General features: G+C 32.1%; 10 protein-coding genes across 26 annotated transcripts in view; 5 read left to right on the forward strand and 5 right to left on the reverse strand.

Annotated features, from left to right (window-relative positions):
* Window positions 1-497, reverse strand: part of LOC143198867 (cyclic GMP-AMP synthase-like receptor) — a 39,225-nt gene extending 38,728 nt beyond the window's left edge. For 4 of the 16 annotated variants that reach the window (XM_076408471.1, XM_076408458.1, XM_076408445.1 and 1 more), the window contains exons 1-2: window positions 311-368; window positions 121-181 (exon numbers count right to left, since the gene is read on the reverse strand). The gene's annotated coding sequence lies outside the window, so the exon portion shown is untranslated. Of the gene's footprint in view, window positions 1-120; window positions 182-310 lie in introns of all 16 variants that reach the window. The other 12 variants (XM_076408463.1, XM_076408451.1, XM_076408462.1 and 9 more) reach the window with 9 other exon arrangements.
* Window positions 498-585: 88 nt separating this feature from the next.
* On the forward strand, window positions 586-2,089 carry aurA (aurora kinase A). Its single transcript, XM_076408491.1, has 3 exons — window positions 586-999; window positions 1,097-1,596; window positions 1,650-2,089. The coding sequence occupies exons 1-3, from the start codon at window positions 702-704 to the stop codon at window positions 1,950-1,952; spliced, it is 1,101 nt and encodes a 366-aa protein (XP_076264606.1). The 5' UTR covers window positions 586-701; the 3' UTR covers window positions 1,953-2,089.
* A 272-nt stretch (window positions 2,090-2,361) lies between these two features.
* LOC143198850 (protein MCM10 homolog) lies at window positions 2,362-8,230 on the reverse strand. Of its 2 annotated transcripts, XM_076408411.1 has the most exons (5): window positions 7,926-8,230; window positions 4,419-4,667; window positions 4,197-4,362; window positions 3,575-3,744; window positions 2,362-3,517 (listed from the first exon to the last, which is right to left on the reverse strand). In XM_076408411.1, the coding sequence occupies exons 1-5, from the start codon at window positions 8,010-8,012 to the stop codon at window positions 2,843-2,845; spliced, it is 1,347 nt and encodes a 448-aa protein (XP_076264526.1). In that variant the 5' UTR covers window positions 8,013-8,230; the 3' UTR covers window positions 2,362-2,842. The 2 variants fall into 2 exon arrangements, with proteins under 2 accessions (XP_076264526.1, XP_076264525.1); XM_076408410.1 differs by lacking the exons at window positions 2,362-3,517; window positions 3,575-3,744; window positions 4,197-4,362; window positions 4,419-4,667 and adding exons at window positions 4,871-5,180; window positions 5,236-6,804; window positions 6,856-7,820 and having other exon boundaries at window positions 7,926-8,061.
* A 45-nt stretch (window positions 8,231-8,275) lies between these two features.
* Window positions 8,276-10,560, reverse strand: ZC3H3 (Zinc finger CCCH domain-containing protein 3). The gene is made up of 5 exons (XM_076408440.1): window positions 10,203-10,560; window positions 9,239-10,151; window positions 9,025-9,183; window positions 8,782-8,977; window positions 8,276-8,725 (listed from the first exon to the last, which is right to left on the reverse strand). The coding sequence occupies exons 1-5, from the start codon at window positions 10,207-10,209 to the stop codon at window positions 8,375-8,377; spliced, it is 1,626 nt and encodes a 541-aa protein (XP_076264555.1). The 5' UTR covers window positions 10,210-10,560; the 3' UTR covers window positions 8,276-8,374.
* A 217-nt stretch (window positions 10,561-10,777) lies between these two features.
* RpL14 (Ribosomal protein L14) lies at window positions 10,778-12,024 on the forward strand. The gene is made up of 4 exons (XM_076408525.1): window positions 10,778-10,914; window positions 11,115-11,216; window positions 11,403-11,597; window positions 11,771-12,024. The coding sequence occupies exons 1-4, from the start codon at window positions 10,912-10,914 to the stop codon at window positions 11,984-11,986; spliced, it is 516 nt and encodes a 171-aa protein (XP_076264640.1). The 5' UTR covers window positions 10,778-10,911; the 3' UTR covers window positions 11,987-12,024.
* A 749-nt stretch (window positions 12,025-12,773) lies between these two features.
* LOC143198885 (LETM1 domain-containing protein 1) lies at window positions 12,774-14,470 on the reverse strand. The gene is made up of 6 exons (XM_076408492.1): window positions 14,257-14,470; window positions 13,982-14,206; window positions 13,662-13,925; window positions 13,423-13,612; window positions 13,207-13,369; window positions 12,774-13,158 (listed from the first exon to the last, which is right to left on the reverse strand). Exons 1-6 carry the CDS (start codon window positions 14,328-14,330, stop codon window positions 12,989-12,991), a joined length of 1,086 nt encoding a protein of 361 aa, XP_076264607.1. The 5' UTR covers window positions 14,331-14,470; the 3' UTR covers window positions 12,774-12,988.
* Window positions 14,471-14,955: 485 nt separating this feature from the next.
* Window positions 14,956-16,480, forward strand: galla-2 (MIP18 family protein galla-2). Its single transcript, XM_076408526.1, has 3 exons — window positions 14,956-15,174; window positions 15,235-15,446; window positions 15,547-16,480. Exons 1-3 carry the CDS (start codon window positions 15,048-15,050, stop codon window positions 15,688-15,690), a joined length of 483 nt encoding a protein of 160 aa, XP_076264641.1. The 5' UTR covers window positions 14,956-15,047; the 3' UTR covers window positions 15,691-16,480.
* On the forward strand, window positions 15,694-16,480 carry Unc50 (Unc50 RNA binding protein). The gene has a single exon (XM_076408513.1). It carries the CDS (start codon window positions 15,694-15,696, stop codon window positions 16,438-16,440), a length of 747 nt encoding a protein of 248 aa, XP_076264628.1. The 3' UTR covers window positions 16,441-16,480.
* Window positions 16,481-16,587: 107 nt separating this feature from the next.
* OXA1L (OXA1L mitochondrial inner membrane protein) lies at window positions 16,588-19,002 on the reverse strand. The gene is made up of 10 exons (XM_076408476.1): window positions 18,849-19,002; window positions 18,697-18,792; window positions 18,572-18,646; window positions 18,413-18,514; window positions 18,213-18,360; window positions 17,542-17,859; window positions 17,388-17,488; window positions 17,162-17,326; window positions 16,832-17,105; window positions 16,588-16,781 (listed from the first exon to the last, which is right to left on the reverse strand). Exons 1-10 carry the CDS (start codon window positions 18,909-18,911, stop codon window positions 16,633-16,635), a joined length of 1,491 nt encoding a protein of 496 aa, XP_076264591.1. The 5' UTR covers window positions 18,912-19,002; the 3' UTR covers window positions 16,588-16,632.
* Window positions 19,003-19,127: 125 nt separating this feature from the next.
* On the forward strand, window positions 19,128-24,055 carry LOC143198863 (cytosol aminopeptidase). The gene is made up of 6 exons (XM_076408438.1): window positions 19,128-19,653; window positions 19,704-20,023; window positions 20,931-21,089; window positions 21,147-21,308; window positions 21,371-21,528; window positions 23,391-24,055. The coding sequence occupies exons 1-6, from the start codon at window positions 19,230-19,232 to the stop codon at window positions 23,809-23,811; spliced, it is 1,644 nt and encodes a 547-aa protein (XP_076264553.1). The 5' UTR covers window positions 19,128-19,229; the 3' UTR covers window positions 23,812-24,055.
* The last annotated feature ends 2,316 nt before the right edge of the window (window positions 24,056-26,371 follow it).

Raw genomic sequence — 26,371 nt, forward strand, 5'->3', positions numbered from 1 at the left:
TAGAATCAAAAGATGCTTATAAAAGTTCAGTTAATTAATATAGTAATGACTCTCAATAGATTCCTTTTGAAGTTTTAAATTAAGCATAATTACTAACATAATATAGATACATAGACTTACTTTAACACCACAAAGCTTACACCACTCAGCAACAAATTAGTAATAAAACTGAAGCATCACTCTTTCAAGCGAAAATATATATATATATATATATATATGCATTATCTTTATATTATCGTTCCGAATATTTGGAATAAATATAGTAGCCACAGTACGCGCTCCCATTATGCAAGTTCATATCTTTACTTACAAACTATTTTATAAAGTTTTTTTAATGCATATATATTCCTTGGGATATTCCTTGAACTAATTCATTAAACACCCACCTAATTTAAAAATACCGTTAATTGACGAAAAGAAATATTAATACATTATAATCATATGATGCCTTCTACGTTTTTTTGTGATGGTTTTAACAATATTTAGCCATACCTTTTAAGAGGAAGAAATTTTGTGTCAATTAGAAAGAGCAGAATTCATGATAGCCAACCAACAAAAATAAATCTAGTTATTTTTCACTAAATCTTTAAAAAACCGTTGACCTTTCAAATATTTAAATATCCTTCCATTACATATGTGGACGTTTTCCAATTAGTATTCTGAAAAATATAGTATTAAAAAGATAGAGAAATAAAAGCATAATGTCAAATAGTACACCTAAACCAAGAAATAATATAGTTAAACCTGCATTTAACAAAGAAAACGAACATATAAAAAGTACCTGTCCAAATACTAAGACTTTGAGTAAAGACTTCAAAACAACGGCTAATGTACGGACCACAGCATTAACAGATGTGAAAAATCCAAAGTTATCGAAGCTAGTAGAAAATAAAGATACTGTTGTACCTCAAATAGCAAACAATCAAGCAACGTCCAGTGAACAAGCCACGAAAAAACAAGAGGATAAGAAAAAGTGGACCCTCACAGATTTTGACATTGGTAATAATTTATAATTTTATTAATGTATTTTACTTCGTATATAATGGAATATAATTATATTGTTATATTATATTAATTATATGTATATAATTTGTAGGAAGACCATTAGGAAAAGGAAAATTTGGCAATGTTTACTTAGCTAGAGAAAAAAAATCTAAATTCTTAGTTGCTCTAAAAGTTTTATTTAAAAGTGCTATTAAAGATTTCAACAATGAGCATCAAGTCCGTAGAGAAGTAGAAATACAAAGCCATCTAAGGCATCCAAACATATTAAGACTATATGGATATTTCCATGATGAAAGTAGAGTTTATCTAATATTAGAATATGCACCTAAAGGAGCAGTTTATGTAGCTCTTATGCAGTCTCCAGAAAAAAGATTTTCAGAGAATATATGTGCCAGCTATATTAGGCAAATTGCTGATGCATTACGTTATTGTCATACAAAAAAAGTTATTCATAGAGATATAAAACCAGAAAATTTACTTCTGGGTAACAATGGAGAAATAAAAATTGCTGATTTCGGGTGGTCAGTACATGCTCCAAGCTCACAGAGAACTACACTGTGTGGAACACTTGATTATTTGTCTCCAGAAATGGTTTTATTATATTTCATTAGATCTTTATGTTTTTTTATTCTATTATATTTTAGGTTGCTGGTAAACCCCATGATGAAAAAGTTGATCTTTGGTCGCTTGGTGTTTTATGCTATGAGTTTCTTACTGGCAAGCCCCCATTTGAAGACAGTGAATGTGGCAATACATATAAAAGAATTTGTAAGGGTATATTTGATTTCCCTCCATATATTTCCATGGAAGCTCGTGATCTTATTAAGAAATTACTGGTGGTTAAACCTGAGAACAGACTTGACTTGGATTCTGTACTCAAACATCCGTGGATTTTAAAAGATGTAAAAGCAGACACACCAAATAGTACAGAACATTTACTAAAATAGTGATTATTGTGATAATTAGGGTTGTTTTTAATTATATTTGTAAGTTTAAGTTATCGATATTATTTTAGGTATTGGCCATAACATAATTTTTAAAATTGTTTAATTATTTAAATTATATTACATTTATTTACTTTAAAAAACTTTTGCAATTATATGATTTTTTAGGATCAATTACTAACAACGGGATTCTTCAAATTTTTGTTATACAACTTCTGAACTGAGTTTTGTTACTTTAGCTTAACTTACTGTTTTTTAAAATGAATGTTTCTATAAATAAACAAGTGATTTTAGGGTAGTTTTTCTACTTAAGCTTTTTACTTTCTCTCGTACCTCTCTTAAAGATAACTGAACTGAAATGGCAAGAACTCCACTAGGAACACAGGTCAAAACAGGTAAACATCAAAAATACTTCATTTTTATGTTGTTATTATTTTCTAAGGATCTAAATTACACGCAGTACAGAGTTCGCAAGGATCTTATATATATAGCTTATAAGAAAAGGTGTTTAAAAAGTATACCTTATTTAAAAGTTAGTATAATGTAAGAAAGATTTATACTAAACAAAACTATAAATACTTTATAAATATTGAAATTGTAATTTAGTTATAGTTCAACTATAGGAGAATATTTCAAAAGAGGTAAAATAACTGTGCTGAAATAATAAATTTCGTGTTTATGTGGAAATTTAAAAATAGATCAGGAAAAAAACAAATATATGTCTATAGAGATTCTAAATACACATTCATAAGAGTTAATCATTCTATCTTTACTAAGCCTACATCAATTCACCTAGAAATAATAAGATCTAAATTGCTTCTAGCGTTAGTACAAAAAATAACAAATAAAATATATATCTTTCTGATATAAAAATGACTCAAATATAACTAGCTCTATTTTAAATCGATATCTTCTGTCAGCTTTCTTTTGCGAGGTTTCACATTTTTCAGTGGGTTTTTTAGAAAATTGTCAATAAATGAGGTAATAACGTCTGAAGTCGCAGCCAGATCGTTAGTCGTATCATTTGTAGTTTTTGAAGGGCCTGCTTCGTTGGAATCATCTCTTTTCTCGAAATTGCTTAAATCTGGTATGTTGAATTCAATATTTTGAGCGTTTTTATCCTTGAGATATTTTTGTAAAACAGGATGATCGGCAGTGGAGGGACTCTTGTTCCTCTTGGGAGGAATTTCGGGGCCTACAGTTGATTTACGCTTGCGTTCATAATCCAAGTTATAATTCTTGGGAAGTATATGAGTAACTCTAGGTTTGATGTTAGACTTGAAGGTGGGACCCTTGAAACTAGTACTTTGGATCGGACTAGGTGTAAGGCTCGACGAGTTTAACAGCGAAGTGTTACTTGACGATGTCTTCAACAATATTTCATCTCTCGCTCTTACTAGTTCTGTGGTTAAATCTTTGTACTTTTGATCCCAGTCATCGATGTGTTTTTTAATCTCATTTAGTGCTGCCTCTTGTTCCAATATCTTCATGTTTTGCTCTTGCATTTTACGTTCCTGTTCGTGTATTTTATTGGACTGAATGCGAAGGATATTTTTCTGTTTGCGAAGCTGAAAATTTTATCAGAATAAATCAACATCAATCTTCCTTGCAAATATTAAACTTACCTTCAAGCACAATTTTTGAGTATTCTGTGTCAGATAGCCAATATGATGTTTGTGACTTTTAGTGACCTTTTTAACTTTATACAATTCATTGCTGATGGCATGTGGAAATTGCTGATGAAAGAGTAAGCGTGTCGATTTTGAGGTGGAGACAACATCTCTATAGAGGACGTCTGTAACAAAAAAGTGTTACAAACAAAATAAGATCCAGTAAGGTCACATATCAAAAGGTGCAATACTAGCAAATTATAATTATTTAAGGTTTTTCAGTAAGGGCGAATCGATGCTGAAACAAACTGTTCATGTGGTAATAAACATTTTTTATTACATTGTGTTTTGTTAAAGATGTGGGAATAAGGGCCAAGTACCATCCTTACCGCTTTTTTTTTAATTCTAAAATTTTTTATAACGAGTTTGTTACGAGTCTATTTTAACCTTTTGGAAATATTTTTTAAATCTTTTTAATAAACAGCTATAAAAAATATTATATCTTTTATTTCAATTTTATATATTGAAAAATTATTTATAAATAAAATCTAACAAACAAATATAAATAAAACAAAAGTCAAATTCAATTTATAAAAACGTAAAATCCCTTGAAAAGGACAAAGTATATGTATCCTACCTGTTTGCTGTTCCAGTTGTTCTTTACACCTAGGTAGTATCTGTTCATCAAAGTGCTCCATAGCCATACTGCTTAAATCTCTCAGTTCTTGCAATAATTGATGCGTTCTTGGTGGAGTGCTGTTGCTCTCCACTAAATCAAGAATGCTTTTAATCTCGTCCAATACCTACAAATCAAAAGTTGGTCGCGTCGCCTTTCTTGCTCCTTAGTTAATGTACTGACCTTTCCCGGTATGAAGCAAATCAATTTGCTTTCGATATACCGCATATAGGTCATATTCAGCATACTCAATCTCGTGTCGACACCTTGAAGTATGTCGCTATGTCTGGCCAAAGGATGAGTTTTACGTTCCGATTCCCGTCTGGGCAAAGCCGACTTGACCCTCTTGTAAATGTTGGCATGACGTTTCTCCAATTGAATAAAACCCCTGGAAAGCAATTTTCCACCTATCTCGTTAAACTTCTTGCAGACCTGCGAACGAAAATACCAATTATAAAATACAGACAACCTAAGTTATGAAATTAACTGGCATAAAAACAGCCACTTTTAATTTACTTTAGAAAATATTTGGATTGACGGTACCGAAAATTACTAAAATTATTTTATCTTTAATTCATCCAACCGGTATCAGCAGTGAAAATATAGGAAATAAAACGCTCAATAAAAGACTGAAATAAAAATAAGGGATATATTCTATTTGTACTACTATCATAAAATTATATAAATTAAACATAAATAATTTCAATCATCTGGAATAAGTAAATCTAAATTAGCATCTTTCGCTACTGAATTGATAAATGTCTGTTCTCCTCCTCGAATCGACAGTTGATGTTGCACCGCTATAATTTTCTCCTTCATCATTCCCGTCCTCTCCCATTTTGAGCTGCCGCAACTCTGGCAGGACTTTGTCGGGAATATTTCCAATGTTGCGGTTCTATATTGACAATTTGAACATTTATAAAAACGTTTCGTCGCATCAAACACCTAAAACAATCGGAGTGATCACTGAAGAAAACGAGTGCACATGGTTAAAACATACTTTTAAAGGATGTCGTTCCTTTTTACAAAAGTCAGACGCAGAAAAGCTGACATACTTGCATGTCAAGCATTTGACTGCTTTACACGATACCTTGAATGTATTGGCCATTTTCTCTTCCATCTTTTCCTTCATCTCCTGTTTTTGGAAGTACTTCTCCTTTTCCTCGTCGTCATGCTGTTCAATCAGTTCGGAGTGTCTGGACGACATTGCCATCATTTTTTTAAATCGATCGGATATAAATTCACTTTCCTGTAACTTGGATTTTTTGCTAGGAGTTTCTACAGGCTCTGAAGTATTTAAAGGCCTTTTTTTCCCCGACTTTTTTGTACTATTCGGATCTATTTTCATGATTGGTCCATTTTTCTCAATAAACTTTAAAGCATTTATCTTGGCTCTGTCTATCTGTCTTGACGTCACCGGCTTACTTAAATCAATAAAATCATTTTTGCCAAATGCCGACAATTTTGGAATACCCAAGTCAGTTATTGTTTGCTTTGGGCTTTTGAATGCCTTTTGTTCATCACAGTGACTGTTGATTTTGCTTTTTGATATGTTTGAATCTTCAAGTGAAACATTTTTAGAACTCTGCAAGCCTAAATGTTCATTTGAAGCTAATTTATTTTTATTATGTTTAGAAACTGAAGGTGATTGTGTTGCGGTATGTGAAGATTTTATTTGTTTAGAACTGTCATCCAAAACTTTCAAACTCAATTTACTAGCACATTCTTCCTCTTCATCATCAGTATATTTCAAGTCATCAAATTCTGATTCAACATCTTTAAACAAATTTATGTTATTGTCCAATTTTGCAGTATTTGTATTTTCTTTTAATTTTGTAATTACATTTAAAGCAGCTTGCTTGCTGTCACTCAAAGATAATGTACCTGACATTTTTCCAGAAAATTTATTTTTCATTTCTAAATTTTTATGCAAGTCCCCTTTTAAGTCATATTTATTATTTATTTCTTTGACATTACTTGCACTATCGCTCTTAGATTTCAGTTTGCTTATCACACTTAATGCGGTTGCTTTAGAATCTGCCAAACTTATTTCATTTGATCTGCTTCCCGAGAAATTTGTTTTACTCTCAAAGTCTGTAGATCCTCCTAATTTCTTGAGCAATTCAAGATCTTTAGCTCTCTGAACTGGATTTATGTCTAATTGCATAGCCATACCTTTTTTCTTTTTGACGGGTGTCTTTGTTCTAGTCACATTTCCATTCAAGCCATTTAAATTTTGTAGAATTCGATCATCTTTTGCTTCCAATTTTTTACTTTTCTTTGCCGGTATTGCAACATAGGATTTTCCAGCATAAAATACTTCATTTTTCCCTAATACCTTATTCCTCAGATTAACTAAGCCTTTGCCAGCAAAATTTGACTGTAACTCTGATCTCTTACTACATTTTTGATATTCTTGCTTGATATGATAAACGCAGAATTCACATTTGCTTAAATTCACTATCGAAGTGCACTTCTCACCATTTTTCTTGATACTTTTACACAGTCCAAAATCTTTTGACTGACCAAATACCATAACCTTTTGAGAGGTATCAACACTAAGAGAAGCCTAAAAATATCAGGTTTACCAAAGTATACATTAAGACATTGTTAAACTTACCACATCTTTAGAACCATCTCTTCTTTCCATAATATTAGGATTTAGAACACCTATAACTGTACCAACAATGGTTTTCCATAAATCAGTGTGAGCACCACTAAACATAAATAAGGCAACAGTTTTAATATCATCTTTTAAATCACTGAGAGTCCAAATAGAAAATTGTGACCCTTTTTGAGATGTTTTTGGTGGAGATTTACTGACTACCACTCCACAAATAACCCAATCCTTATCTTTAAGACTATCATTCCCAATAAAACGAATTAAATCAGAAAATTTAACAGCAATACGCCCTTGCATTCTTTCTGTTAACATTGTTGAAGATATCAATGGATTTATGATACGCATTCCAAAAACTGGGTCAATAAAAACATCTACATGGCTTTTTGAAGATACATTTTTAGTAGTTGCCAACATTTTTGGGTTGCGACTGCTTACCCTGTCAGGGTTAAGATTTGGTGTCCATGATGATGTTCTTTTTTTAGGTATACCATAGTGACTACTTGATATAGAATTTGTGGAATTAGATGAAAGCAGTTTTTTAATAACTTTTCCACAATCATTGTATTTTTGATTCTCATAGTTTCTATTACCTTCATCATCAGATGAATCAGTATCACCATTATGAATTTCACTTAGATTACTAGCTCGCAAGGATGTCCGAGTCGCCTCAATATTTGTTTCTAATCCAAATAAATTTGTTTCTTTTATTATTTTAGGTCTATATGTCTTGCTATTAGGTTTGATTGAATTTTCTTCATTTTCTCTGTTTCCTTTAGGACTGCTGTCACTTTCAAATTTTTCCAATTCTTCAGTAGCGACTGCTAACAAAGACTCCAATAGATCATCTTCCTGATTCATTTTTAACCAAATCTTGGAATACTTGCTTCAAATTTACTTTAACAAAATATTCGCGCGGATTTTTATGTCAAAATTGACAAGAATAAAGCTTACCAACCCCGTACCTAAATAGAAATGAAGGAAGAAACACCTTGCTATAATTATACTTAATATAAAAAGGCTTGTTTGATTTAGTAAAACATGAAGTAATGAATGAAGAGTAAACTTACGATTCTATTTTTAGCTATTTCGTCGTAAGACAAAAAGGAAAAGATCTGCTCTAGGGCAACTTCTGGAAGTAACAAAATGTACGACATGGCCGATTCTGTTACACGTCGCGACCAATGGAAGAACACTAAATGTTTCCACTTAAGTTTATGTGAATCGAAACTATTGTATATTTGAAATATTCACTCTAAACCTCATCAAAACAAAACAAACACCATTAGACAATAAAATGGCTGTCACTGATATGACAAATACTAACAGACATTAAGTTAGCTTCAGAATGGATGTTTTATATATCATACTAATTATATATATATAAATAGGGCATTAAAGGGTAATTGAAAAATAAATATATAATAAAGACATTTATTTTATAATACAATAAAAGACAAAAATAGTAAATATTATCAAAATAAGTGGCCTTTTAACCAAGAAATATTCTAATATATTATCATTCTTTAAAAGGGATAAAAGATGGCAAATTCCCTAATTTTGGTCTCAAATGTAATCCTATACTTTCATTCTCTGAATCATTATTTTTTGGTTGTGTACTTGGTTCTTGGGAATTATGCTTTTCATAATATCTCTGCTTTTCTGCATTTGTATCACTATTTATTTCTTTGTTTTGAAGAAAATTTTCTGTATTTTTTGACTTTTTTTTCTTTGAATAGTTCTTGGTAAACTTGGTTTTATGAATCAGAAAACTTCTTACCATTTTACCATGTGGATATGGACATCTCTGCTTAGGGCAATTACCGTATTTTTCATAGTCTGGGCAAAGATACTGGTGTCTTCTTTTACACTATTTTGTTTTGAAAGCAGTTTGAATAACAATCTTGAAAACTTTACTATACAAACCTCAGCAGCTTCCTTACAAAATCCTTCAAGAAAATCTCTGCAGATTTCAGCATTTTTACTTAACTTTACATGTAAATATGGGCAGTTGTCCTTAACACATGAACCTTCCAAATAAAACTTACAAGTAGGCATTTTCTCTGAAGAAACTTGATGTGATAGAAGACATTTTTCTTTGAAGCAATCACCTTGTAAAAACCTAAACAACCTATAAATTATTCGTTTATCGAATTTACAATTTGTTACCTGGTACAAAGAGCAATCTGAGCTGGATCATGCTTCCTAACACACTTCCCATTGTTCTTTCCACGACAAACACCATATTTACGGTAAAATGGACAAGGAATATTACAAATTTTTAATTTCTTTCTTGGTGTCACCACTGGTTTCAAAGGAGTATGTACCCTAAAAAAAATATAATTAAAAAAAACAAACTATAAAATATTGTTATATCTAATACCTGATTATTTTAAACTTCTTAATGATATTTCCATATTTCTCTTTTACTACTTTCTCCGTCTTTTTACCCTGGACCTTTTTAATTATCTTATATTTGGATGTCAAGACAATATTAGGTGATTTTTTAATATTCATTTTACATATTGACATTTTTCTTAATGAATTTTTGGTTTTTTTATACATAATTCCATTAATGTTAACTAAGCATAAACTTGACTGAACCCTCTTAACAGGAGATTTCACTTTTTTCACCACTTGACAGGCCTCATTTGATCTTTTTAATTTCTTATTGACAATTTTATATCGCTTATTATCAGAACTAAAGCTTTTTATTGTTCGATGGTCCACTTTAAATCTTGTTATTTTGTCCCTCAGGACTTTAACAGGCGTTTGACAATTATTATTACGAACAATTTTAAATTTGGACCTAACTGAACTCCTTCTAGGTTGATGTTTTGTTATAGTTGTTGTAGGTATTGATGTATGAGGTTGCACTCGTACTAGTTTAGTTTTCGTTAATATTATAGCAGGTTTTTTCTCTAAAATAGGAGGATCAATCTTTTTCTGAAACTCTCCTAGAGCTTTAAATCTTGGATTGATATGAATATTTTGCGGTACTACAAAATTTTTTTTGTGAGGATTTATGTGTATTTTTATACCCTGTGAGTGGTCTGTCTGTATATTCACATTCTGACTAGAGTTATATATTACTCCATGATTCTGTAAATATGTATCACCAACTAACCTTCTATTTGGATTAATATGAATTTTGTTAACGTGGATATTTTTTCGAAAATTAGGATTAACAAAAACCTTGTTCTGCTTTAAATTCAAACTCTCATTATTAGCACTAGTCATATTGGTATATTCTCTTTCTGAATAGTGCGAAAACATATAGATATTTGAAGTATGTGCTAAAAAATAAAATTGTGAAAATACTATTATAAGTTCGGCGGACAACTTACGATTCATCGTTTAAAAATTAACTTTGAAATAAAACACATATGTTTGCTTTATTTTAAATGTTACGACTTTAAATACCTTTCACGGTGACATCTGTCATTGATTCATTTTAGAATTAGTACTAAAAGATAGGGACATATCGTCATATATGATGAAATATCGATATTTTCACATATATCGATATTTAATATATATATCCTTAGATTTTCCACTTAATAATTTTTTTGGTCTTCGACATATTTATTCTAAAGAATGTTAATGAAAAATTGTAATTTTTTTCGTCCTAGTGGTTTTTTAAGAAACCAATATAATATACTTATAAAATATTAAACATTTTAAGCACCTATATGGCACCAGATTGAAGTCTAGAAATATTTTAACTAGAATTGGTTTTTTTGTTTTTACTAATAGAAAACGTAATAAATGATCTCTAGTAAAATTTATATTAAATATTCATATAATCTGTAGGTCCAGTTAGTCAAATTAATAATTAAATAATTTTTACTGAACATTACTAGGGACATAATTAGATAAGTAATTATTCTCATTAAATAAAATGGTGATTATAATATTTTCAATCTATCTCGCGTACCTACATCGTATACTTTAATTAATTTAAAATATAAGTTATGACACTGACTTTTGACATGCTGTCAAAATTGTAACTTCCGACAGACTCTTCGCCATCGTTCTTTTCACGTATTTGTAAGCATGGTAAGGTACTCTTTAAGAATATTTTTGAATATTTCAAGTTTTTCCTTAATCTTTCAAAAATTAGTTATAGTTAATAATTGTTTTATTTATAATGTGACTTGCTATTTATTTATTTGTTAATCTAATATCGTGATATTACAAATTTTAATTTCCACATGTATTGCTAGTATGGAATAAAATGAACTTTTACATCTCTTTAGCCTTTCAGAAGGTTTGTTGAAACCGGCCGTGTTGCCGTTGTATCCGATGGCCCCCACAAAGGCAAATTGGTCAGCATTGTTGATGTTATTGACCAAACTAGGGTAAGTGTTTTGGGTTATATTTCTTTTCATTACATTTCAGCAACTATAATTTATGATGAACCTATAACTTGATAGGAATTGCCGGCTGATACATATCTGAAGCCATTGTTATATCTGATAAAAATTATAAAACATTTAATGTATTTAACATAACTGGGGAACAATATTTATGTCTTTTTTTTATAGGTATTAGTTGATGGACCGGAAACTAAAGTACCCAGAAGCCAATTAAGGCTCAATCAATTGCACTTAACAAAACTTAGAATAAAATTCCCCTTCTCAGCTTCCACAAGGGTTGTGCGTAAAGCTTGGAAGGAAGGTCAAGTACAAGAAAAGTGGGAAAAATCAGTTTGGGCACAGAAAGTTGCTGCAAAAGAAAAGGTATATTATTATTTAAACTAAGTTTTATGTTATACATTTTTTATGATGAACCTTTTTGAGATAGGAATTGCCGGCTGAAACATATCTGAAGCCAAATTTAATCTGATGAACTATTTGAAACATAGTTTAAGTCATTAGTAATAAGAGATTTTAACATATATTTAATTTTCCAGAGAGCCCAACTAACAGACTTTGACCGTTTCAAGTTGAGGAGGGCTAGGTCTCGTAGAAATAAGATCAGAACAGCTTCATTCCTTGCTTTAAGAAAAGCATCTTCTAGAAATGGTTTCTTATATGGAAAATCCAAAATGGCGAAAGGGGGTGATAAACCAAAGCCAGCGAAAAAGGCCGAAAAGAAACCCGCAGCAAAGAAAGCTGAGAAGAAATAATATGTTAAGTGACAAATAAAAACTTTATTTAAAAAGAATTGTTTTAATTGATGCATATGCATTTTATGTGAAATGTAAATCATATTTGTTTATATATATCCACACAAAAAAACTACTTGGTGAACAGTCTTGACATTTAACAAAGGATTTGGATAGCATCACTAATTTTTTAAATAAAATTTTATGTAATTTTAAATAACATTTGAAGCGGAAATTGATTATTACCTTAGTAGTTTCATTAATCATGCAATATATTACCTGAGTTATATTAAGTATTTAGAATCAGTAGGACTTAATATACGCGGCTAAATTGGAGATTATTAGACAATTTGTATTATAGAATATAGAGTCTAGATTAAATTCTATCAGGATTACTGATCAATGCAGCTTTTCTGAGCGTTCATTTTGTAAATTCTACTGGCTCTGACCGAGCATTACTTCAGGCTACTTCTGTATGCTTAAGTAACTTTTAATTTAAAAATGTTTCAGACAGAATCAATGTACATTTGAAAGAAAAAAAATATGTCAATTGCAGTTGTATTGAATTGAATGAAAAATAGGTAAATGTCCCCATAGAATAAAGAAAAAAGTGTGCTATGAATTCTACTGTGCCAAATCGATTTTTCATATGGAAATAGCAACGACCAGGCTGAAACAAAACGTCTCAAAAATAGGCTACTAAGATTGCCGAGAAGTAGCAGAGTTGCATTTCTTCTTCAATAGTTCTGTAGCACTAACACACACAGTGAAACATTTTTATTGCAGCATTGATAAAAACAAATAAGAATAATTATTTAATAATTTATTTAAATCTTATACATCACAATTTATTCTTAGTTTACTTCAATATTGGCTCAGCATTTAAAATTTTTAATATATTTATCAACATATTTTGGAATATATACATAAGAACAGCTTTTCTTACAAAGAACATAAAATAAAAAAAATATTTGGCTAGATTAAACAAAAACCCTGTGTAGAAAAAAAAAATTGTCTAAAATATTACTTTTTTGGATATATAAGTATCCAATTGGATGGTTCATTATATCCTAATAATATTGGGCAGTGCAAAAGCAATGACAAACTATCTTTGTCAATTTGGCTTGAAACTTGTATCCATTTTGATAACCACTTGACCAGGTATTCTGTATCTACATTAACTGGATTTAATCCTATAAAAAATAATTAGAACAAGTTTTGCTGATATGATATAGTTATACCCCGAATGTAGCATGCAGTTCTTAGAGCATCCACAGGTAGATTATGTACACCACCTTCCCTCATAATAGCTTTATCCATTTCAATTAAAATTAAAGCCCTATCAGATAGTCTAGTTCTTCGAAACCAACCAGCATGAATGTTATGAGTTCTGACTAAATGAAACTGAACAGAATATATATAAGTCACAGAAAATAGGTAAAACATATTTAACTTACTATATGATTTCTACTTAGATAAAACAGATGGTATGGCTCATCTTGGAATAAACATTTACATGCCAATATATCTTCAACGGTAGGTTGTACACCACTTCCCAATTGTCCTAATACCTTGGCCCAAGAATCATACAGATCATCTCTTATTTCTTTATTATATTTAATAAAGTTGAGTTGTGACTGCAAATGTCTTTAAAATATTTAATTAACCTATTAAAGGATGTATTTCTTTATGTTACCTAAAAACTGGTCTATTATGCACCAGTCTGTCATGTAAATATTCAACGTTATATCTAGATTTTTGTTCCAGTGTCCAGAAATGAGAAGTCAAGAGCTGCTTTGGTAATGCATAAATCAATGGTAATAGCACATAAAATGCAAAAGGTAAAGTAGAGAATATTAAAATTGGTGCAACCTTAAACATATCTTTTGGCATTTGATGATACAGTTCTATTTCTCTTCTTAAGAGCTTTGTATATGTACCACCTGGACTATTCAACAATCTGTAAATAAATTACTTATAAGTATTATTAATTAGTTTTAGAATTATCTGAATTACCTGACAATTTTGAAGTATTCCCGGGTATCTAAAATGAACACTTTTATGCCTTCAGTGAAAACTCTGTAAGTTTTCATTGTTGTTGGAAAATTCTTTTCAAGTATTTGATCATAATTCTTTAAGAATTCAATAAATCTGTTCAAAATATAAAACCTGACTTTTTTAGCCTCCTCGGTTTTATATACAGACTTTCGGTGTATTTGTCTAACTTGATATTGTCCATAGCTAATAAAATATATATTATGTATTAACATTTTAATATGTATTAAAGTTACCTTGGATAAGTTAATGGAAAAACAAGTTTACTTATATTACACCTACAAGATCTGACGAATAATGACAGCACCATATTATAGTTTACTAACTCTCAAAATGAACTTTAAAATAGCTTAAACATTGTTAAATAACTCTAAATTAATTTTTATAAATGTAATAGAATAAAAATATCACTCACTAAAAACAACATCTGAACATCTGACAATAAACCATGACAGAAGTTATGTGCCAGTATTCATAAAGCTAGGCACATTCCCTGTGAGTTAGTATACCGAAAAGTAAAAAAGAAGATGTTTATATTAGGGCTGGGTACTTGAGATTCGATAATCGACTTAATTGAAATATTTGTTGATTAAAAAAAATAATAATAATTACCTTATTTAAATTAGAGCCCACTTATTTTGTTTATCTTAAATATATTAGTACATCAGGGTTTAAAGAAATGTTTCAAAAACGAGAAATTAAGAAAGGAATATGTGATGTGGCTGAAATGACTTTAATTATATTATAATGAAATACATAGATCCTCTAATTTATATGCTATGTATTTTACTATGCTGGTTATAACTCTGTTATGTAACTTACAATTGGGCTTATAATCATATTTCAGGTAATATTATAATTAATCGATATGTTAAAGTCCCAGTTCCTATAATTTATATTTAATATAGTTCTTGTTGATCGAAACTTTTCGATTATGATTGACAGTTGAAGGTTAGAGGAAATGTAATAATTTTTTTTGGTAGACGTGAATATCAAGAATTTTGGGTAGTAAATAACAAAAACAGGTATGCCTTTTGGTGATCGGTTAGAAAATCAAAATCCTACATTATACTCAAAATCTGCCGACAGGTTGATTACTCAAGAGGAATACGACGATACGATTGTTGATGAATTTGATCAGAGAGAGATTTTTGGTGATTTTTTTACTTTTCTTCTGCAGGCAGCATTGGTTATATATATGGTTCATATTTTAGATATTATTCGTAGCATAAATGATCCTGAACATCCTTTAACTTTGGAGGAATTGCATGTGGTTACGCAAAATTTAATATCAGTGGATAATGCAAAAAATGATGTGTGTATCAAATTTACACCAACTATTCCACATTGTAGCATGGCTACAGTGATTGGACTGTCAATAAGAGTTAAATTATTGAGGTGTCTTCCATCAAGATTTAAAGTCAAGGTATAGTTCATACATGGCTATATTTACAATTACTATTGTTCTTGCTTAAATAATACTATGACAATTTGCATTGTGTATATACAGATAATATTTATTTAAGGTTGAAGTTAATCCAGGCACTCATAATGCTGAATGCCAAATAAATAAGCAGTTGGCTGACAAGGAACGTGTTGCAGCAGCTTTGGAGAATTCAAATTTAATTAAGGTTGTGAATCAGTGCATAGCCCCAAGACATTTGGGTTAAAAGATGGGTCATAAGGAGCCACTCCTATCATCCCAAAATGACATGGGCTCTGCATATCAGAAATTACACCGTTATTTTAGACGTTTGTTTAAATTTCAACAGATGGACTTTCAGTTTGCTTTATGGCAAATGTTTTATCTGATAGCAGCACCTCAGAAACTGACTAGAGTGTTTAGGGCCAGAAAGAATTTCAAATCACAATATGCTCGTGATGATCCTGCATTCCTAATTCTATTTGCTGGAGCACTAACTTTTACATCAATTGGTTTTGCTATAATGTTAGGTTATAGTTTCATACAGTTTTTAAAGTTTTTGATGGTAGAAATATTTTTAGATTGTATTGGAATAGGAGTGGTGATTGCTACTTTATTATGGTATGTTACTAATAAGTTTTTAAAGCCAAAAAATATCCCCCAAGACGTGGAATGGGGTTTTGCATTTGATATTCATCTCAATGCATTCTTTCCGCCTTTAATATTATTGCACTTTGTCTTATTGATTTTTTATAATCTGTTTTTGCATCATGAGGGGGCATTATCTGTCATTTTTGGTAATTCCTTCTGGCTCGCTGCTGCAATCTATTATGTGTATATAACATTTTTAGGATATCATTCTATGCAAATATTAAATAAAATTAATCTATTTTTAACTCCAATACCTTGGTTAATTGTATTATATTTCATTACTATATATAGAGGTTATAATATATCAAGCGCTGTGTTTACAATGTACAGACAACGCGTTGTTTAATGAAACTTGTATTGAATGTAACAAACATTTTTTTTTGAAAGACATTTGTTTTATTAATTATTGTTTCCTATGTAAAAGTTTATTTATTGATTCACTTGATGCCAAAGCCAATGTGATTCAATTGAATGTGGATATATAATTACAGCATTTATGTTTTCTCTTTTATTTCTTAATCTATGAATAACAAAACAACTATCGCTTTTTGGCTCTCAGAGCTGTAGCATTAACTGGTGGAATTTTGAAGGTCTTCTGAATTGGACCCTGACCAGCTTTTTTAAATTGGATCTCGTCTAGTCTCCTTCTTTCTTCTATCTCTTTTGTAATCTTCAAATTAGTCCAGGCTGAAATTAAATTATCAATAACTTTAAATACCCTTCTTTTTAATACCTACATTCTTGGAGGCCTTCTTTGAAACCTTTGGGTTTTACAGGCAACTGTTCTGGCTTGTAAGTTATCATGGGCTCAATGTTAAAATAGTCTCTTACTTTAGGTATTTTCAAAAACCCAACTTGAATTAATGATATGATATTAGTGGATACCCAATAACATAAAATGGCACCTGGGAAATTCATGGTGAAGGGAAATATAACAAAAGGTAATGCCCTCAAACCATACTTCACCCAAACCATATTTTGTGATGAGAGTTTTGCTCCATCAGTTCCTAACTGAAATTTGTTGGCCAGTTAATACATTATTATATACAGATTCTTCATAGCCTCACCTCGATGGTTAAAAGTAAAGTTGTGCTTGTTATGATAGGCAAGAGGAAATACTGGTCAGGCACAGTCAAATCAGTAAACCAAAACAAACCACCATGCATCATACTTTCTATTGGAACATTAGCCATCTGCCTAAGTCCCATGAAAAATGATATGAAAACAGGTGCCTGGAATAAATTACATTACTCAATGTATTATATAATCTATATATACATCTGGATATTTTACCTGTGCTAAAGGCACTATCATATTCTTCAATGGATTTAACCCTTTCTCCTTCATGAAAAGCATCATTTCTTGTCCATATTTTGCTGCATTCAGGGAATCCCCTAAGGAAAATTTCAGTGTTGGCACTAACTTCATTAGAATCTTATTTACTTACCGACTTGTCGAGCTTCAGTCATTTTTAGCTGCAGTGCTTGTATTTGGGGAAGGTAATTGTTCATTTTAGCATTATTCCTCTGTGCCATTATTACAAGTGGAAACATGCATAATCTAATAAAAAGAGTGCCTATAGCGATTACTGCCCACCACTCAACACCTAGTGAAACATGTAAGTATTCCAAACAGTTCTGAATTATTCCAACAGGAGTCCATCCACCCAATCCCTGGGAAGCAAATGTAGGTTCACCAAGAGCATTGATATTTTTTAAAGCTTCCTCTGCTAGATCTGGAATAGGTGGGGGCTCTGGTATAACATCTACAAATATTTAATATTAAATAGATTATTGTTAACATATTATACAAACAAATATGTTTATGTTCAATTAATGTTTTGGTTGTAACTACTTGGAAAAATAATTTGCTATTATACCTGACTTAGGTGATTCATCCATATTTGCTGTTATTAAACAGAGTCGTAAGTAAATGTATTATATTGCAACCATTAAATAAAACTGTTGTTCTTACCATACTTTCCAGTCTTAACCATAAATAGATTTGAATCTAAATTTAGAATTTTTAAAGGTGCATTATGTATAACTTTATCCGAGCAGCATAAATGTTACTTTTATTTAATACAATATATAGAAAAAATTACAAATTAATAAGCACCTGTTTTTGAAACAGCATCTGCTACGTTGTTGCTTGATGCTGAAACAGCAACAGCACTCCATTGAATTGACTTTTTGTTGGTACCTCCATTTACAATAGAATCAATGAGTCTTTGAGCTTCTTTCTTGATTTGTTTAGTTTTGATATTCTACAAAATAAAACACAGAGCATAATGTATAATAAATAATTTAAAATTTTACTTTTCTTTTAAGTTGTATTCTTCTTTCGTCGAACTCCTTACCAAGGGTATAAAGATGTTTACATGATTCGTCTAATTTATTCTTTAAACCTGCATAACTATCCTATAAAAATTATAAACTGAGTATCATAAACTTTAAAAGTTTGAGATCACATCTTACATTAAACCTGTTTAAGACATTTCCAGCTTTATTTTTAGTTGGTAAAGTAACATTAGTTATGGCTTCATTTACCATCTACAATATTCATTACGTAAATAACTATTAAACATGTATTTTTTTGTTACCTTAATCCTTCTAATAACTTCTATACTACTTTCTTTTGACTGATTACATACTTTTTGAATATTCTCGCCTAAAGTATTGTTGATTTTATTTATGTCCTAATAAAAAATTATAACCTATAACATTAGATTGATTCATATTTTACCACTAATACCTTTAACTTTTTCATGGAATTTAGACATTTTTTAAAATTATTTATTCGGTAGATTCCTGCCATAGTAAAAAGTTTTTGTTAAATTTTCTTAATAATTCTTTTAACAATTCTTAAGCAATCATCCTTAACATGGTTAATGACAACTGAAGTTTAATATAATTTTTATAACTATGTGCTTTATATATACCGCAACCATTAATACTTATAGAAAATAAACTTTAAAATTGATATAAGGCTGTCATTTTCAAGTGACCACTTTTAACAAACTCGTATATCCAAGGAAACCACTATAAACACAAATATCTTTTGACATTTTCATTATTTTTGTTTAAAAAAATTAGTTTAAAATTGTGAGTAATGATCTAATAAGGGAATCGCATAATGGCAATGTGTTTACGCTCATTCCTAAAAAATAGCCTGCGTTCTACAATTAAAAATGTGATTACTAGAAATTTTGTGGCTTCGGAAGGCGGCCGAGCAGCTGGACCGCCACCAATAAGTGCGGGATGTCCCCCGCTTGAAGACGACAAACCATGCCGTCATAATAGGCTTAGAGGACTTGTCTTAGGGTTGTATACCAATCCGGATGATTTATATGATCCAGGAAAATTAACTCCTACTGGGGAAAGATACAATGCTATGGTATGTGGAAGGTTGTACGAATTGTTGCAGTATGCAGGAAAACCACCAGTGAAAGGCGAAGTTAGGGTATATTTTAATTTAGATGAAGATTTTAATTCAGTTGCCGTGGTTGGTTTGGGACGAGAGTGTCAAGGATATGATGTTTTCGAGCAAATGGATGAAGGTTACTATTCGTTGATTTGTGTATAGTGGTATCTGTATCAGTATCTTTAGGCAAGGAAGCGATTCGTGTAGCTTCAGCGCAAGGAGCCAAGGCCTTACAGAAAATGCATGCCACAAAGGTATATGTCGAGAGTTTTGGGCATGCCGAATCCGCAGCAGAAGGTTCTGCGCTGGGAGTCTGGCTCTATCAAGAGAAGAAGATGAAAAAGCACCAACTTTTTATTCCTCAATTAGAGCTGTACGATGACTGTGATTGGACGGGATGGCAAATTGGCCTACAGAAAGCAGCCGCTCAGAATTTGGCGCGTCAGCTTATGGATACTCCGGCCAATTTAATGACGCCAACGTCATTCGCCCAAAATGCCGTTGAAGTAAGTTTTTTCTACTTTCTGGATAGATTAACTTTTAATAATTAACAATGTTTTTACGTACATCATAGTAAAGAACAATATTAGTGAATGGTTAATATAAATAGCACATATTGACACTTTTGACATAACCGACAGTTTTATGTTATAGTTGCATTTTGATTTATTATAATTTTTTAAAAAGTATTCACAGTAATGTTAATTTATACGTTGTTCTAATTAATTTCCTACAAACCGTTACTTGTACGTTATATTCACATTTGTTGATTCTCAATTTTAACTGTTAAAAAAGTACGTTTCTACGTTTTCAGTAATTGTTTTAATTTCTGACAGTTTCCTAACGTAATATGTTACGTGTTACTAATAAAACATTTCTTACGAATTGTTAGTAATAAGTTTAAATGTTCGTAAAATTTTGTGACTGTCCTGTGTTTTATTCTTTCTAATCTGACTTAATTTGTGTAATTTTGAAATAAAGTCGATAACCTTTGAACACTGACGTAATACAATTTGTCACTTAACCACCTTTTTTAACATAATATATATATATATATATATATATATATATATATATATATATATATATATATATATATATATATATATATTTATATATATATATGTATATTCTAACATGGTGAAAAACACTCTATGCTATAAATACCGTCACAGACCACACATGCTTATTCCAGATAACTTGGGGTTTTTTAAACGATCTTTAAGAGTAGGGAACTTATTAAAAATAAAACGATATTTCATTATTTTGTTTTCTGTACAATGACCTAATATTTAATTAGTAACTTGATATATTTCATATGAGATTTGATGTATTTTCTATAAGATATTGGATGTGGCAAAACAATTTTTCAAAATTGCTTATAAAGTTAAATCTGTTGTGTCGTTTTTAAAGGTTTTGTGTAAGTCCGGTGTAAATGTGGAAGTGAAAGTACGTGGATGGGCGGAGACGCAGAAGATGTACGCTTTTCTGGCTGTAGCCCAGGGTTCCTGCGAGCCTCCGATTTTCCTAGAGCTGAGTTATTACGGCGCGTCTAGAGACGAACGACCGGTGGTAAGTATATGGCGCGTTTCTTTTTCTCGCGTTACCTTGGGTTTCTGATGATTAAAGGTCATGATCGGTAAGGGGATAACGTACAACAGCGGCGGGATCTGTATTAAGCCTTGCAACAAACAGAGGTACATGCGTGGTGACATGGGCGGAGCAGCTTGCGTAGTTGCGGCCTGTCGCGCTGTTGCCGGTTTACAGTTGCCGATTAACGTTCGCGCTTTGGTACGGCGACTAATTAAACGAAAGAAACATCTCCTATATCCTTGGGTTTGGTTACTATGTAGATTCCTCTATGCGAGAATATGCCTGGATGCGCTGCCATGAGACCTGGTGATATCGTCAAGGCCATGAATGGAAAAAGCATCAAAATCGAGTCTACGGATACCGCCGGAAGGTTATGTCTGGCTGACGCTTTGGTTTACGCGCAAAATTTCTGGCCTAGGTACGTTAATTAATTTGAACCTGCGATGAATTGTTTGTCCAAATTGCGATGACAATTGACATCAATTGATTGATGTTATTATGTAGAGGCCAGCTTTTTCATTTTACGCCTTAGGAATTGTTTCATTTGTGTGTTATGGGCTTACGTACATAGAATTGATTAAATATATTTTTTTTGTTTTCAATAAAACTGATTAAAAGAGCATAATAGTCGCTGAAAAGGAAATGCTGTCCACTCAATTCGATTTTTATATCTGAAACGTCATGAAAATTTAACATAACAGGTCAATTGAAAAGTCCCCGGCCCACCATAGTAAAACACATTTTTTGGCAAAATTATTTTTTTTTATTCAACATAATTCCCTTCAAGGGTGATACACTGATTATAGCGACCATCCAACTTTTCGATACCGTTTCTGTAGTATGATTTGTCCTTTGCTTCAAAATGGGCCTCAGTTTCGGCGATCACCTCTTCATTCGACGAAAATTTTTTTTCAGCGAGCATTCTTTTGAGATCTGAAAACAGGAAATAGTCGCTGGGGGCTAGATCTGGAGAATACGGTGGATGAGGAAGCAATTCGAAGCCTAATTCATGGATTTTTTCCATCGTTTTCACTGACTTGTGATACGGTGCGTTGTTTTGGTGTAGCAGCACTTTCTTTTTCTTCAAATGCGGCCGTTTTTGGCGATTTCGCCCTTCAAACGGTCAAATAACGCTATGTAATAGTCGCTGTTGATGGTCCTTCCTTTTTCAAGGTACTCAATGAAAATTATTACATGCGCATCCGAAAATACAGACGCCATAACCTTGCCAGCCGACTGTTGCGCTTTTCCACGCTTTGGAGTGAGTTCATCGTGTGCAGTCCACTCGGATGACTGTCGATTGAACTTCGAAGTCAAATGATGAAGCCATGTTTCATCCATTGTCACAAATCGACGCATAAACTCGGGTTTATTACGCTTGATCATCTTCAAACACTGCTCCCAATCATCAACTCGTCGATGTATTTGGTCAAAATTGAACTCGCGCGGCACCCACTTTGCACAGAGCTTTCTCATACCCAAATATTCGTAAATTATTTGATGTACACGTTCAGTTGATATATTTAGTGTCTGCTATTTCATTCAGTTCCAATTTACGGTAATTCAAAATCATTTTGTGGATTTTTTTTATGTTTTCGTCGGTATCTCTTTTGGGCATTCACTGCGTTCACCGTCTTCGGCGCTCATTTCACCACGTCTAAACTTAGCATACTAATCCTTGATGGTTGATTTTCCTGGTACAGTCTCCGGAAACTCAGCATCAAGCCAAGTTTTTGCATCAACTGTATTTTTTTCCTTCAAAAGCAATATTTTATCAACACGCGAAATGCCTTCATTCAAAATGCTATAATTCACAAATTAATGATCCGACAGCTGTCAAATTTATACGCGTCTCTTTTGAGGGTTAGGGCTAACTAAAAAACATATGTATTTAATTCTAGTAGCGCCATCTATGTGTTAGGCAGGGGACTTTTTAATTGACATGCTCATCGTAAATTTTCATTGCCGTTGAAGTCAAATGATGACATATATGCCGTCCAATAAAACGGCCTACTCACATTATCAGAATGTATGGCCTCACCACGGCGCAATGTTGCCAAATATAAGAATCAAACAAGCATAGCGCCAAGACAACGTCGGTCGGTTTATAATGTCTAATTATTATTACTAACTATTGACGATTTTTGAGGACCTTTGGCAACATGCTCTTGATGGAGATTACGTTGTTGAATAAAGACAATCTTGAACAAAAAAAAAACGCGTTTTCTATGTTACGCCCGGGACTTTTATTGTTTTATGATAGAATCTTGTTGGTTTCAGATTTATTATTGACGTTGGTACGATGACCAACGATATGAAGCATTCGCTGGGTGCCGCAGCGAGCGGAGTATTCTCCAACTCGGAAGCTCTGTGGGAGTACATGCTGGCGGCATCTATGCACACCGGCGACCGTGTGTGGCGGTTCCCGCTCTGGGAGCACTTTACCAAGTTGGTGGCCCATCATCACGCCGTCGACGTGAAGACTTACGGCCGTGGCGGGCGACCCAGATGCGGGGAGGCTTGCAAGGTGGCCGCATTCCTCAACGAGTTCGTGCCCTGCGGCGACTGGTTGCATATGGATACGTACGGAGTGATGCGCACGAATGGAAAAGACTTTCCTTACTTGAGGGAGGGCATGTCCGGGAGACCGACCAGGACTCTGGTCGAATTCTTGTCGCAGCTGGTGTGTCACAGGGAATGATGTGTAAATGTCAAGTTTGTAGTTTTATTATCTCTTCTCTTATACTGTGATTTTTGTGGATATTTTTTAAATAAATATACAAGTGGTACAAGTAACAAAGAGTGTTCTATTTTCATTTGTTTACAAAAATTACGTTTCAGACCATGAGGGGGGTAACTGTGATACCCCACTGTAACACTTCGATAACTTGTGTAAATTTTGCATGATTTTTTGTACAGTTATAAAATAAAACTAATAATTTGAACAGTTTGTTTATTGTTAAAAGTATTTTCATTTTAACGTTAAATTATTATTTGCGCTTAAATCTTTATTTTTACAATTAGGACATGAGAATGTCTTAGTTTCGTCTCGGTGAATATTGCAAATGGGGTTTCTACATGTACTGCAGGAATTTTTTGAATCGTGATATTGCTGTTCGCCCGACATAAATCTATTGCAGTTATTAAAGTTTTGTGAAAATTATTGCTATATAATACGTTCCTGTGCCAAGTTTTGTAAGAAAATTCGTCGTTTACTTCGGTCATTACATTTCCAATTGCGAAAATATTTATCACAATTTATAACAATTCAATTGAAATCTCCGGCTTAACACACTAAGTTTAGTTTATTAGTAAGTTTAGATATTAAGTTTAGACGTGGTGAAATGAGCACCGAAGACGGTGAACGCAGTGGACGCCCAAAAGGGGTTGTTATCGATGAAAACATTAAAAAAATTCACAAAATGATTTTGAATGATCGTAAATTGAAATTGAATGAAATATACACTCTAAAGATATCAACTGAACGTGTACATCATATCATTCACGAATATTTGAGTATGAGAAGGCTCTGTGCAAAGTGGGAACCGCGTTAGCTCACTTTTGACCAAAAACAACGACGAGTTGATGATTCAGAGAAGTGTTTCAAGATGATCAAGCGTAATAAACCCGAGTATATGCGTCGATATGTGACAATGGATGAAACATGGCTCCATCATTTCACTCCGAAGTTCAATCGACAGTCATCCGAGTGGACTGCACACGATGAACGCGCTCCAAATCGTGGGAAAACGCAACTATCGGCTGACCATTGACTACCTTAAAATAATTTCCATTGACTACCTTAAAAATGGAAGGACCATCAAACAGCGAATATTTAAAGGACGAAATCGCCGGAAAACGGCCGCATTTGAAGAAAAAGAAAGTGCCGCTTCACCAAAACAATGCCCCGTAGCACAAGTCAGTGAAAACGATGGAAAAAATCCATGAATTGAGCTTCGAATTGCTTCCTCATCCACCGTATTTTCCAGATCTAGTCCCCATCGACTATTTCCTATTTTCAGATCTCAAAAGAATGCTCGCTGGGAAGAAAAAGGTGATCGACGAAACTGAGGCCTATTTTGAAGCAAAGGACAAATCGTACTACAAAAATGGCATCGAAAAGTTGGAGCGTCGTTATAATCAGTATACCACCCTTGAAGATAATTATGTTGATAATTATAAAAAGTCCCGAGCCTAACACATAGATGGCGCTAGTTTTGTATTCACCGCTTTTTCAGTTGGTACCAAACTTTAAAAGAAAGCTGTTAAAATTTCATGATTTTGGAAGAATTTTTGGGGGGACTTATCAGCTCATGTGTTGTTATGTTACAATAGTTCGCATAAGCTAAAATTATTTAGTAATTTTTATAGCACTTATATATTTTGAATTCTTTTCTTTCAGGTATTGCATCGACGTTTTTGTTGCTACTTACATCTGCCTTGTGATGCCTCACATCTAATTTGTAGTGTTTTATTTCTTTAAACGATGTTTTAGTATCAATACTGTATATCTAATTTTAATAAAATACTGTGGAAAATAAAACATATATGTGTTTAAATATTTTTAAAAATTTATTGTCAAAATTATTAATATATCAATACTAATCAATATGTCTAATTGTAAGAATGGATAACTTAACATTAATGAGATACATCTGCAAGTTCTTTATTTGAATTTAACGTCATCGACTGCTGTAACAGTGGCTTGGTTTGGTTTCGTTGTTCAATCAGTCGAGTTATAATATCTTTTATTTCTGTTATGTCTGTTTGAAGTTTCATCACTTTGCTTTCGATTTGGTCAACTTTTTTTTCTGTCCTCAGCAAAACATCTCTTATATATTTACCCTGGTCCGTATGCATTGTTTTTTTTTGTTCCTGCATACTGAAAACCGCAAATTTAATAATTAGTAACATCAAATTGGAAACAGAAAGCGCATATCTTAAAATCATCTTCATATCTTCAGCATATCTTAAATCTAACGCACAAATGAATTGGGTTTTTTCTGCTTTTTTTCTATACCTCCGAAAAATATTTTTTGAATTAATTTTTGTTTGGTTTCTCTCTGGTCATTTTTTATACACGTTTTAGAAACTTTTCAACGACAAATTAGATTTCTTTTGTTCGTAATTTAATTTTGTGTATATGTCACAAAATTTTATTATTATTTTTGTATTGTTTGGGCTCGGCACCGATTTCAGACTGGCCGATCAGTTAATTGTAGTTAAAATAATATTGTAAATAGATAAATAGGTTTAGGTAG

Source organism: Rhynchophorus ferrugineus, unplaced genomic scaffold, assembly GCF_030347505.1.
Source record: "Rhynchophorus ferrugineus isolate W39M unplaced genomic scaffold, kcgeb_rfMv2 rfM6, whole genome shotgun sequence".
Classification (NCBI taxonomy): Eukaryota; Metazoa; Arthropoda; class Insecta; order Coleoptera; family Curculionidae; genus Rhynchophorus; species Rhynchophorus ferrugineus.

What these genes read in the sequence shown, in the direction of transcription:
- aurA (XM_076408491.1), top strand. Translation starts at nt 702, where the DNA reads ATGTCAAATAGTACACCTAAACCAAGAAATAATATAGTTAAACCTGCA. An exon ending in CCTCACAGATTTTGACATTG is followed by an intron (nt 1,000 to 1,096) that starts GTAATAATTTAT and finishes TATAATTTGTAG; the next exon opens with GAAGACCATTAGGAAAAGGA. An exon ending in ATTATTTGTCTCCAGAAATG is followed by an intron (nt 1,597 to 1,649) that starts GTTTTATTATAT and finishes ATTATATTTTAG; the next exon opens with GTTGCTGGTAAACCCCATGA.
- LOC143198850 (XM_076408410.1), bottom strand. Translation starts at nt 7,716, where the DNA reads ATGAATCAGGAAGATGATCTATTGGAGTCTTTGTTAGCAGTCGCTACT. An exon ending in GAGATGGTTCTAAAGATGTG is followed by an intron (nt 6,805 to 6,855) that starts GTAAGTTTAACA and finishes TGATATTTTTAG; the next exon opens with GCTTCTCTTAGTGTTGATAC. An exon ending in AGGAACGACATCCTTTAAAA is followed by an intron (nt 5,181 to 5,235) that starts GTATGTTTTAAC and finishes CGATTGTTTTAG; the next exon opens with GTGTTTGATGCGACGAAACG.
- ZC3H3 (XM_076408440.1), bottom strand. An exon ending in CAGATTGCTCTTTGTACCAG is followed by an intron (nt 8,978 to 9,024) that starts GTAACAAATTGT and finishes TAGGTTGTTTAG; the next exon opens with GTTTTTACAAGGTGATTGCT. An exon ending in TTTGTAAGGAAGCTGCTGAG is followed by an intron (nt 8,726 to 8,781) that starts GTTTGTATAGTA and finishes AAAACAAAATAG; the next exon opens with TGTAAAAGAAGACACCAGTA.
- RpL14 (XM_076408525.1), top strand. An exon ending in ATGTTATTGACCAAACTAGG is followed by an intron (nt 11,217 to 11,402) that starts GTAAGTGTTTTG and finishes TTTTTTTTATAG; the next exon opens with GTATTAGTTGATGGACCGGA. An exon ending in AAGTTGCTGCAAAAGAAAAG is followed by an intron (nt 11,598 to 11,770) that starts GTATATTATTAT and finishes TTAATTTTCCAG; the next exon opens with AGAGCCCAACTAACAGACTT.
- LOC143198885 (XM_076408492.1), bottom strand. Translation starts at nt 14,330, where the DNA reads ATGGTGCTGTCATTATTCGTCAGATCTTGTAGGTGTAATATAAGTAAA. An exon ending in TTTCCATTAACTTATCCAAG is followed by an intron (nt 14,207 to 14,256) that starts GTAACTTTAATA and finishes ATATTTTATTAG; the next exon opens with CTATGGACAATATCAAGTTA. An exon ending in ATCTAAGTAGAAATCATATA is followed by an intron (nt 13,370 to 13,422) that starts GTAAGTTAAATA and finishes TATTCTGTTCAG; the next exon opens with TTTCATTTAGTCAGAACTCA.
- galla-2 (XM_076408526.1), top strand. Translation starts at nt 15,048, where the DNA reads ATGCCTTTTGGTGATCGGTTAGAAAATCAAAATCCTACATTATACTCA. An exon ending in TGATCAGAGAGAGATTTTTG is followed by an intron (nt 15,175 to 15,234) that starts GTGATTTTTTTA and finishes TTCATATTTTAG; the next exon opens with ATATTATTCGTAGCATAAAT. An exon ending in CATCAAGATTTAAAGTCAAG is followed by an intron (nt 15,447 to 15,546) that starts GTATAGTTCATA and finishes TATTTATTTAAG; the next exon opens with GTTGAAGTTAATCCAGGCAC.
- Unc50 (XM_076408513.1), top strand. Translation starts at nt 15,694, where the DNA reads ATGGGTCATAAGGAGCCACTCCTATCATCCCAAAATGACATGGGCTCT.
- OXA1L (XM_076408476.1), bottom strand. Translation starts at nt 18,911, where the DNA reads ATGGCAGGAATCTACCGAATAAATAATTTTAAAAAATGTCTAAATTCC. An exon ending in GAATACAACTTAAAAGAAAA is followed by an intron (nt 18,361 to 18,412) that starts GTAAAATTTTAA and finishes TTTATTTTGTAG; the next exon opens with AATATCAAAACTAAACAAAT. An exon ending in GACTGAAGCTCGACAAGTCG is followed by an intron (nt 17,489 to 17,541) that starts GTAAGTAAATAA and finishes AATTTTCCTTAG; the next exon opens with GGGATTCCCTGAATGCAGCA.
- LOC143198863 (XM_076408438.1), top strand. Translation starts at nt 19,230, where the DNA reads ATGGCAATGTGTTTACGCTCATTCCTAAAAAATAGCCTGCGTTCTACA. An exon ending in TCGCCCAAAATGCCGTTGAA is followed by an intron (nt 20,024 to 20,930) that starts GTAAGTTTTTTC and finishes TCGTTTTTAAAG; the next exon opens with GTTTTGTGTAAGTCCGGTGT. An exon ending in CGATTAACGTTCGCGCTTTG is followed by an intron (nt 21,309 to 21,370) that starts GTACGGCGACTA and finishes GTTACTATGTAG; the next exon opens with ATTCCTCTATGCGAGAATAT.